The following is a 10,301-nucleotide window of genomic DNA, read 5'->3' on the forward strand; positions in this document are numbered from 1 at the left end:
TGGGCTGTTGTTTTTGGGTTTTACATGGACTGTTAACAGAATTTTCTGTCAAGCAAAATTAAAATAAATAAATAAAGTCTTCTAAAAAAATATGTCTTGAATAAATAATTAGATATAAAAAATAAAATTACAAAATACAATTGTATTTTAACTTTGAGAAAATAAAATTATCTTAATTTGTAAATTTTTAATTAGTGTGGTAGGAAAACAATACTATTTCGATTCTTTTTAAATTAATATAACTAAAAAACTTCTTTAATTTTTATTTCAGTGTTAAATTTATCTTAATTTTTAATATTTCAAAAGTTTTATACTAAATAATAGATAATATTATTTATATTATAAATAAATAATTAATTAAATTATAAATTAAATATTAATTTTACTCTATTTATTGAAACTTTAATTGCAATGTATGTAAAAATTATTACATGTAAGACGATACACGTTATAACTATTATTATTATTATTTATCGGAATTATATTTATTTTTCAGTATACATAATTATTATATTTTACATAAAGATATAAGAAATATATTTAAAAAAATTAAATGAGATATAAATAGAATAAACTATAATAGTTTATAAATTATATAAATTTTATATATATTATATGATTATTTATGCATATATAATGTAATTTTATGATTTAATATGTTAAATATTTTTTCCATATATCATAAATAATAATATATCTTTATTATATTAAATTAATTTAATTTTATTAGTTTTATTTAATCTATCTAAATGTTAAAAAATATATTTATTTTATTTTATTTACATGATATATCACGGACAGTGTGCCTATTTAAAAAATGTTTAATATTAACTCCCGCTAATCCCCGCTAATAATTAGAGTAGGCTATCTTTGACAAAAAAAACATGATACATATTTAAATTACATAGATTTAGTTATATTTTTTTATTTTTATTATACATGTAACTCAAATTAGAATTAGTATAAGTATTTGTTGTATGAAACTGTTATTATTCTATATAAAAAGTATTTTTTTTATTTTTAAAAAATTTATTTAGAAGTTATTATTACAATATTTACATAGTATAAAATTGAGCCCTTCGGATAGGGAGTTTCAAGCTTATTTTCTGCTTTTTATTTGGGAGTAAATAACATCTACCAGGTATGGCCAAACACAGTTCATAAACCGAAAGTTTCGGTACAAAACTATTTATTCACAGTTTAAAAAGTACTTGAATCAGCTGTAAACCGTTTTTTTAGACAGTTCCGATTTCCAGTACCGGTTTTGACTGTTTTAAAACTTTTTTAAAATACTTTATAAAAAATAAATTAAAATATTTAAATTAAAATACCACAAATTCATTTTATTAATTACTTATATAAAGTGAATACAGTCAAATATTGTTATAAAATAGAATAAAACTAATAGTTATTGTTTAAAAAAATAACAAAGTGAAATATTTTTAAAACAATTGAATGGATTTTTTTATATATATAATTGTATATATCATACAATAAATGTAGTATGATATATTAATTATCGACTAAAATATACATATATGCTAAATGTTTTGAAGTATATATTTTTAAAAATATACGGTTTTAGTTTCAAAAAAAAAATGAACCGGTCCAAACCTAACCTCATTCCGGTTCTCGCCTTGGTTTAAAAGAATTCAAAATTTTGACCGATTTCAGACTTTTGATTGGGCTGGTTCACGGTTCAACCCAGCCCATGGACACCTATATAAGCCTTGGCCCTCTCAACTTTTTCCTTTAGAAAAGGTATATCAACTTTTAGTTTCCGTAAAAGAAATTATTATTAATTTTGTATTTCTTATACACTTTAGATCCCTTCAAGTTTTGTTTCTTTAACAAAGATCTTTCGATTTTTTTTATTTAAAATATAATTTTAACTTTTAACTTTTTGTATAATTTGGCCCTCTTTAAAACTAAATTTCAGCTTTCCCGGTGACTGCTACTAAATATTTCTATTATCTTTAATTTGTCTTAATTTGTCTTAATTTTATAGGATAGTTGCTTTTAAAAAAAATTATATTAAAATAAACTTAAGCTAATAATATTTTTTTTTATGAATTAAGCTAATAATTTAGATTTAGACATTATCTTTTAAAGTATATCTTAGCATACTAGTTAAGTATCGTTACTTTCGTGTTGATCATGTTGGTGTTATTTTAATTATTCTTACTATTAGAGGGTAGTTTATTGTACATGGTTCGCTATAGCACATATGTGGAAAGTCATGATAAAAACTCCTTAAATTGAATTATATTACCTCAAATTTGGACCACCAAAACATCAATTAATCCAAGCCACAAATAATTTGAAGATAACAAATTTAATTACATGTACATTAATATGTCAATTTTCAAGAAGGTTCAAGACGAAAATCGTTTATCATTTGCAATTTTGACATAAACACAAGACATAATCATTAGCCTCATTAATGACTTACTAGCATAAAATTGCATCATATGCATACAACTTGTCTTTCAAAGAATTGCCACTCTTTAACGTAATAATCTCTCAAATAATACTTTTATCCCAAGGATATTTAATTACACAATAAATTACTTTTAGTACCTTTAAAATTTACCATTATTTTCAACAGTGTAATTTTTTTATACTAGATAGAAAAAAGAAGACATGAAAGAATTATAGTAAAAAAACACTAAATAAATAAAGAGTCATTATGGTCCTTAAACTTATAAAATAGGACCATATAAGTTAAATTTTATAATTTAGTTCAATACTCAAGACCAATCAAACCCACTAATGTCATGTATTTTCAAAGCGCGTTAATCATTGTGTACATATTTGTGTTCTAGTCCTTGAACTTAGGGGCAAGCTCATATAAATCAAATTTAGTTTTTCTCTAAAATTTAGTCCATTAAAAAATATATATAACGATGTTCACTCGTGTGTTTTAAGAGCGCGTGAAAATATTTGTGCTTTTATAATATCTTATGTCAATTCCAATATGTTTGTGTTTAATATATTTACATTTGCTTTTCACGCGCTATAAAATTTAAAAAAAAAAACTTCTTTTGTCTTAAGCTTGTTCTAGATATTATGGACTTAATTATTTAAATAGATCAAGTTTGACTTATATAAACCAGGTTCACAAAAATATATACGCCAATTCACATCAAAACCGGTAATTACATTGGAGTATTAGGGGGAAAAACAAGATGAAGAACCAAAGACATTAGTTAATTATAGGCCTAATCATTTAAAAGCTCTCCACTTTTAATTTTTTTTTTACTTGCACCCTGACATTGAAAAATTCTCTCAAAACTCTCCCACCTTTAAATTTCATTACAATTGCACCCTGACGTAGGAAAATCCTCTCAAAATCCCTCCACCTTTAATTTTTTTTTCAATTGTACTATGAATTGGAAATTTTTATAGTTTTATTTTAGAAAGTTATTGGATATAATTTTAGGAAGAATGATTTTTCACATTATATATAATATTAGTATTTAATTAGAATATACATTAAAAATGAAAGATTATTTTAAAAAAATTCATGTGAAAAGAGGTCAATTTAATACTTTAGGGTACAATTGAAAAAAAAATCTAAGAGGATTTTTCAACATCAGGGTGCAATTGAAAAAAGTTTAAAGATGGGGACTTTTGAGTAATTAAATCTTAATTATACATCATTCACCACCATGAACAAAGATATGAAGGTTAAGCATCATCACATTTTCATTACTATCAATCAAACTCTTTGCAACTTGTTGCCTTTATTATTCAATCATCTTTTAAACTGATCAAGAGAACATTCAACAATACTTTATATGTATAAAACTGGAATTACCTCACATTTTTTACAATCTCGCCAAGTTAGGCAAAATGAATATATCTATCGAAAATTATAATTCATTTTCAAATAAATTAAAATCCTTAAACCTTGCTAGCTTGGTCCATCTTTTTTCGATATATATTAAATATACCCACGACAAGTAAAGAGATGACATGGCATAATGATGTATGTCCACGTGTACAAAATTTATTATAATTGGCACATTACAACATCGTGTCATGTCAATTGCAAACTACGTATGGATATATTTGTAAATGATAAAAAAACGATGGAAAAACTCTCAAAATTTAAAGATCATAATATATATTCAAATGTGCTATAATTATTTATAGATAAATTTATTTCCCCTAAAAATTAAAGAAAAAAAAATCTCTCAAAAGCCTGGACCATTGATTTTTCAGAGCTCTATATAGTTAAAGAAAAAAAGATCAATCAATGGAGAAAATAAAATAAAATAAAAACTTATAGTGAAGAAGGGAAAGAAGAGAGTGTAGGTGTAGCTCCCATATTTGAAGAATTAATTGGTGCAATTTCTTCTCCACCAAGTACTGATCCTTCAACATTAATATCCCAAAACATAAAATTTGAACATTGTTGTGATTCAATCCATTCATTAAGTTCTTGCCTTTGTGATGAACAACCCAACCCAATTATCTCCCCTTCTTCATCAATGCTACAAGATTTATTCATTCCCATTGGCACCACCAAATTTTCCATATTTTCAACTAATGGTGGCAAATAATTTATATCCATTCCATTACTAAAATGTGGAGGAAGCGGTTGAGTTTGTAGGTGATGATGATGATGGAGAAGATTATATTGGTTCGAATTCCAATTTTCCGCGTTTAAATCATAATAAAGCTCGCCGCGAACATTAGTAGCATGATCTCCGATTGTAGTAGTAGTAGTAGTATTGGTGTCAAACATGAATAAGGGAGCTGAAGATGAGAATATGGTTTCTTGAATTTGATGATGTGGTAGATCTTGATTGGCCAAATCTAATTGGTTTGAGGCATAATTTATATGTGAATTATGATCACTTGTAATTGTTGGAGTTTGATTTACTGAAGGTTTTCTTATCTTTTTCTTGATCCATGAATTCCAATAATTCTTAATCTCATTGTCTGTTCTTCCTGGCAAGTGACTTGCTATATGAGCCCATCTGCAATTCCATTTCACAAACACATTAATTAGAAATTTGGCTTATTAGCCATTAAAATGTTTATGTTAGACAGATAATTAGCAATTTAAAAGTGAACAAATTATCATTACTACATAAATGAATGACAACAATAGTGTGAATTAATGCAAAATATGCTAATATTGTCACCTTTCATTATAATATTTTAGAATTTGCTATTTTTGCACCGCAACAATAGATTGCTAGTGTAACATTTTTGTCGATTTTATAAAATTGAAGTATTTTTTTATTAATTTTTTATTACACTAGTATTTAGTATATTATATAGTGAATGCAATTTGTTTTATATGTATCTAACAGAAAGAGAAAAGGAAAATGATGGGGTTAAAATATGAAATTAATTAAACATAGTTTTTTTTGTAATGAAAACGTGTATTAAAACCAATGATATTGCCTACTTAACTTCTACTAAGATATGCAGTTTTAATTCAGTTTGATAGCTCCTCAAGGACTGCTAATTTTCAACAATGAGATTGCTTCAAGTGATTAATTAAATTAAATTGCAGAAACGCACCAAACTTAGGTTTGAAGTTTTCTTTTTAAAGAAATAGAAATCTGATAGCAAGCACCTTTCTACCGTCTTCAACATATCACCAGAAGAAAAAGAACCCCAAATTCATGACCGGGTTAAATATTTTTGTGGTTAATTATTTAATTGTATTACTTATACATAATTGTTGCCGACGTTTAATATGTTATATTTTGATAATCCGACGTTAATTTTTCAAAAACCAAGAAGATTTTTCAAATTTTACCTAAGGGTTGTTAATATGTACACTTGACCAATTCCCATATAGACAAAATTTACCCTAAACTGATCAAATAACCTCTCTTTTTTTTTCAAATGAACATTGGATTATAAAAATGTAACAAATTAAAAGTCGGTAACCGTTCCGTAAACCTAGTAAATTTACGTAACCATATAGATATTTAACCCACACTGATATATGAGGAGATGAAGAAGAAGAACCCTAATCATTAGCAAAATTGTACTAAAAGGAGAAACGCAGTTTAGAGATAATTAAATTAATTACCTATTACCAACAACTCCATGAAGACTAATAATCAACTTCTCCTCTTCAGGACTAAATCTCCCTCTTCTAATATCTGGTCTTAAATAATTAATCCATCTTAAGCGACAACTTTTTCCACATCTTTGCAGCCCTAAAAAAATTTATAAATGAAAAATAGTTAAAATTCATAAATTAAATCTAAAGGAGTATTGTAAAAAATGGTAAAAAAATTTAAAATAGAAAAAAAATGGACCAGCTTTTTCAGGAACTTCACTCCAGCAGCCATAGCCATGAGTAGTGATGTATCTGATGAGCTTTTCATCTTCTTCAGGTGACCAAAGACCTCTCTTGACCTTCTGTTGGTTGCAGCAAGAATGGTGACCCATTTCTTAAAATAATTCTATAATAAATAAGTTTGGTTCTTGTTTTTGTGGGCAAAATTTAATAGAAAAGTTGATGATCAAACCCAATTGCAGCTACTTATTATAAGTAGCTTAATTAAACTTAGCTTTTAGCTAGGCAAATGCCAGTTTAAAAATAGCACAAAATTGTACGAAATTAAGAGCCGACATTGAAATGGGGTCCATAACAGAGGGACCCCAGATTTTCATCTAACCCTAAAACGACATTTCATCGGCTATTGTTATTCTCATAAAACAAAATGTTACTATTTTCTACGTACATTTGTATTACGTAATGCTTTTTCATCTACTCTTAATAAAAATTATCTTTGCCGGTTGTTTCAGCACAGAACAGAAGCCCTAATTTTCTTCTTCCTTCTTCTTCATTTCTCTAGGTTTTGCAATAGAAATGAAGTTGCTTGCACTGGCGCACCATCTTAAATTTAACTTCCAATTATAATGGGACACATATTACTCGTAGGCCCCCATAATTCACCTATGGTCCTTAACTTTTATTTCCGCTGATATTTTAATCTCTCTATTTATTTTGTTATTAGTCAACTAAATAAAAAACATTAATTTAGAAAAAAATAAATTTCAAATGAATTCTTAAATTTATTTTTGTTATTTACATTTTTGTGAGATGCTTAATAAATTCAATATTTTTTTTATTTTTGATATAATTTTTTAATTTTAATTTTCTTACTTCATTTACTTTTTAAAACTAAAAAATAAGAACAATATATATATATATATATATATATATATATATATATATATTAAATTAGAATATTAAAAAATAAATTGAAGACAGAAAATCATTGAATTCATAATAATATAATTTTTGTTTATACATATTAAAAATATAAATTTAAGAAAATTAAATTTTAATTTTTTAATTAAATCTTTTGAGTTAGTTGACTGACACAAAATTTGAACAGAATGACTAAAGAAATTAACAAAAATAAAAATGGATGACTATCATTTGATTTTCAAAAAAAGGAACGAAATTGTGAGCTATGGCATACGTGGGAGACCTGAGAGTAATTTATTCTATAAAATATGAAGGATCTAATTGATAAACAAAATAGTCCATTAATTTATTTTTATAATAAATTAGTCTATAATTGAAGGACAAAATTCATAAAGTATTTCTCCATATATGGAATAATTTGTCATAAAAATGACTTAAGACACTGAATTATTATCTTAATTTTTGTTAATTGAACACTTAAATTTTTTATTTGCTTCTTATATAATTGTCTCGATTTGTAAAATTGACGAACCAGAGTGTTCAAATTATTTTCTAAAGATACTTTTGTTAATTTGGTCATAATTGTGGACATAAATATTCACTTTATCTAAACACAAATATATTTATAATTTTTTCACAATAATATAGTATATAATAAAAGTTTATATATGTATTACATACATAATTCTCTCTCTAAAAAAATAATAAAAAATAATTAAATCTTGTATACGTGCTTTTATAATTTTAGAGGAAAAACAAATGAATTATAATTCAATTTCTAAAAATCTGCGAATTTTTAAATATATATAGTTCAACGGTTCGCCAATTCGTATAATTTTTTCGGGTCAAAGTGATTGAGCGTGCAATTTTATTTTTAATGAAGTACCAAATTCGCTCGATAGTCGAACCAATGGAGCCGACCGGTCCGCTTCGGTTATTTAAAGACTGATGTACATTATCAGCAATGAATTTCATTTTTTAGTTTTAGTTTCTGATTTCCTATAAATGTTCTTTATATATATAATAGTGAGAATGTTGTCGATATCTTGTGTAAACTGAAACTTGCCGAAAACGATACTTTGCTAGCTGCAGCTGCAAGTTGATCAGCGGCAAATCCTACATGAAATCATTTCATTGAAATGTGACAACCATATATAATGCAACTATTTATAAAGTTGAATCTTCTTTTTGTATATATAATTGATTATTCAATTTTTATCTTTTTTATAATTAGAGAAAGAGAACACTTGTGAAATGAATTGAACTCACAACGGCCTAACAGAATATCGCTTTAACGCTTATTTAACTTTTTTAGGATTAAATATTTTTATAGTTTTCCTACTATACTCTAAAGTTCGGTCACCAATATTCAATTTATTAGTATATTTTTAAGATAATTGTTTCTGGCTGTCAATGTACTTTGTTGACTTGTAACAATTTGCCCCCTCAACTTGTAAGTAATGAGGAATTAATATATAAATTAATTTTACGAGCAAATCATTGACGAATTTAGTGATTATGGGCAATTAACCTTATTTTTACAACTTGCCCTCTCAACTTGTAAGCTAATGGTCCCTTAAATTGATAATTTTCACCTTCAACTTAGCTAATTTGCCAAAAGTCTTCATGATGTACCATTTTTATCCGAGAGATTCTTTTTATACTCGCGCTAATGACGACCGAAACACACCTGAAAAATTTCACATTAAAGGATTTAATTAATCAAAAAAAATGGTTGTACAACGATTAAGGTGATATTGAATACGAAGTATATATTGAACAAAAATCAAACATACATGGACGCACATTTGGTTTAAGCCTAAAAAGTTGACAATTTAATTATGTTTTCGGTATAAATTTTGAGTTAATATTTTTGATTTTGTATTTAACTGTTTTTGCTTGTTATCAAGCACACAACTTAATAAAATAAATATTAAAAAATAAAATTTAAATAACCAATTGGATTATTAAATCCCACCTTAAAAAGATATGATGATTCTACATGTCGGGTCAGCTGGCAAAGACTACATATAATTTAAAAATGTTGTTTTACACACTCTATGTGTTAATCAAAAGATAAAAATACATTATTGAAAAGTGTAAGAATAGAATGTATATAGTTTTTATTCTATTTGCCATATTAATTTGTTTTAAGGAAATATATATCTTATGAAAGATATAGTTTACTGATATAAAATTATATATAATTCAACTATAATATGATTACAAATTGGAATTTGACCGTATCGATTATTGGAAAAACAAAATAAAATTCAGGTGTCATCTATAATTTTTTTTCGAGTAATGTTATATAACCCTCCTTTTTAACCCATTTTTTTAACCCACCTTATGTGGCATTAAAAGAGTGGATAAATTAAAAGTTTGAATTTAAAATATACACTTTTGAAGGTGGATTTGACGAATTAAAGGTTGCCACGTAAGGAGGGACAATAAAGGTGGTACAAAATGGAGGGTTAAATAGCATTTTCTTTTTTTTCCCCTAAAGAATGATTAGTTAGGGGACATGTAGAGTCTTAATGATAATGAAATCACTTAATTTTCATTTTCCTTAATAGTTACTTAAAATATTACTATATTCATATCAACTATTCAAAGAAAAGACTTTATTTCGAATTTTCCCAATAATTTCGGATCTACAATATTAGAGCATCTCCACTCTAGTGCCAAATTACCTCACAATGCTATAATTTAGCATTTAGTATAAAAAATACATCTTCATTGCACTTCTATTTCATGTGCTAAATTTAGCATATGTTAAATTTTGTGCCAAATTTGTTAGAAAATTTAGCATATGCCAAATTTTATTATATGTAAATTATTTACAGATTTGCCATCAATAATGATAACCACTTGTAAAATTATAAATTTAGCATTTAATTTAGCATTTTGCAATAGAGTGAATTTCAATAACATGTGCTATATGTAGCATTTTATTTTATTTTATGATAAAAATAGCATAAAAAATACAACATGCAATGGAGATGCTCTTAGCACCGCGAACATAAGGAAACAAATCACATATATACTCTTGATTTCGAGCTCCATATATATAGCTAAGTGGTTGATTTTTTTTATTTCTTTTGAT

The 10,301-nt window shown here is 25.8% G+C and overlaps 1 protein-coding gene across 1 annotated transcript; it reads right to left on the bottom strand.

Annotated features, from left to right (window-relative positions):
- Window positions 1-3,684: 3,684 nt before the first annotated feature.
- On the bottom strand, window positions 3,685-6,548 carry LOC126676764 (transcription repressor MYB6). Its single transcript, XM_050371044.2, has 3 exons — window positions 6,294-6,548; window positions 6,062-6,191; window positions 3,685-4,988 (listed from the first exon to the last, which is right to left on the bottom strand). The coding sequence occupies exons 1-3, from the start codon at window positions 6,424-6,426 to the stop codon at window positions 4,289-4,291; spliced, it is 963 nt and encodes a 320-aa protein (XP_050227001.1). The 5' UTR covers window positions 6,427-6,548; the 3' UTR covers window positions 3,685-4,288.
- Between the last annotated feature and the right edge of the window lie 3,753 nt (window positions 6,549-10,301).

Source organism: Mercurialis annua, linkage group LG4 (genome assembly GCF_937616625.2).
Source record: "Mercurialis annua linkage group LG4, ddMerAnnu1.2, whole genome shotgun sequence".
Lineage (NCBI taxonomy): Eukaryota > Viridiplantae > Streptophyta > Magnoliopsida > Malpighiales > Euphorbiaceae > Mercurialis > Mercurialis annua.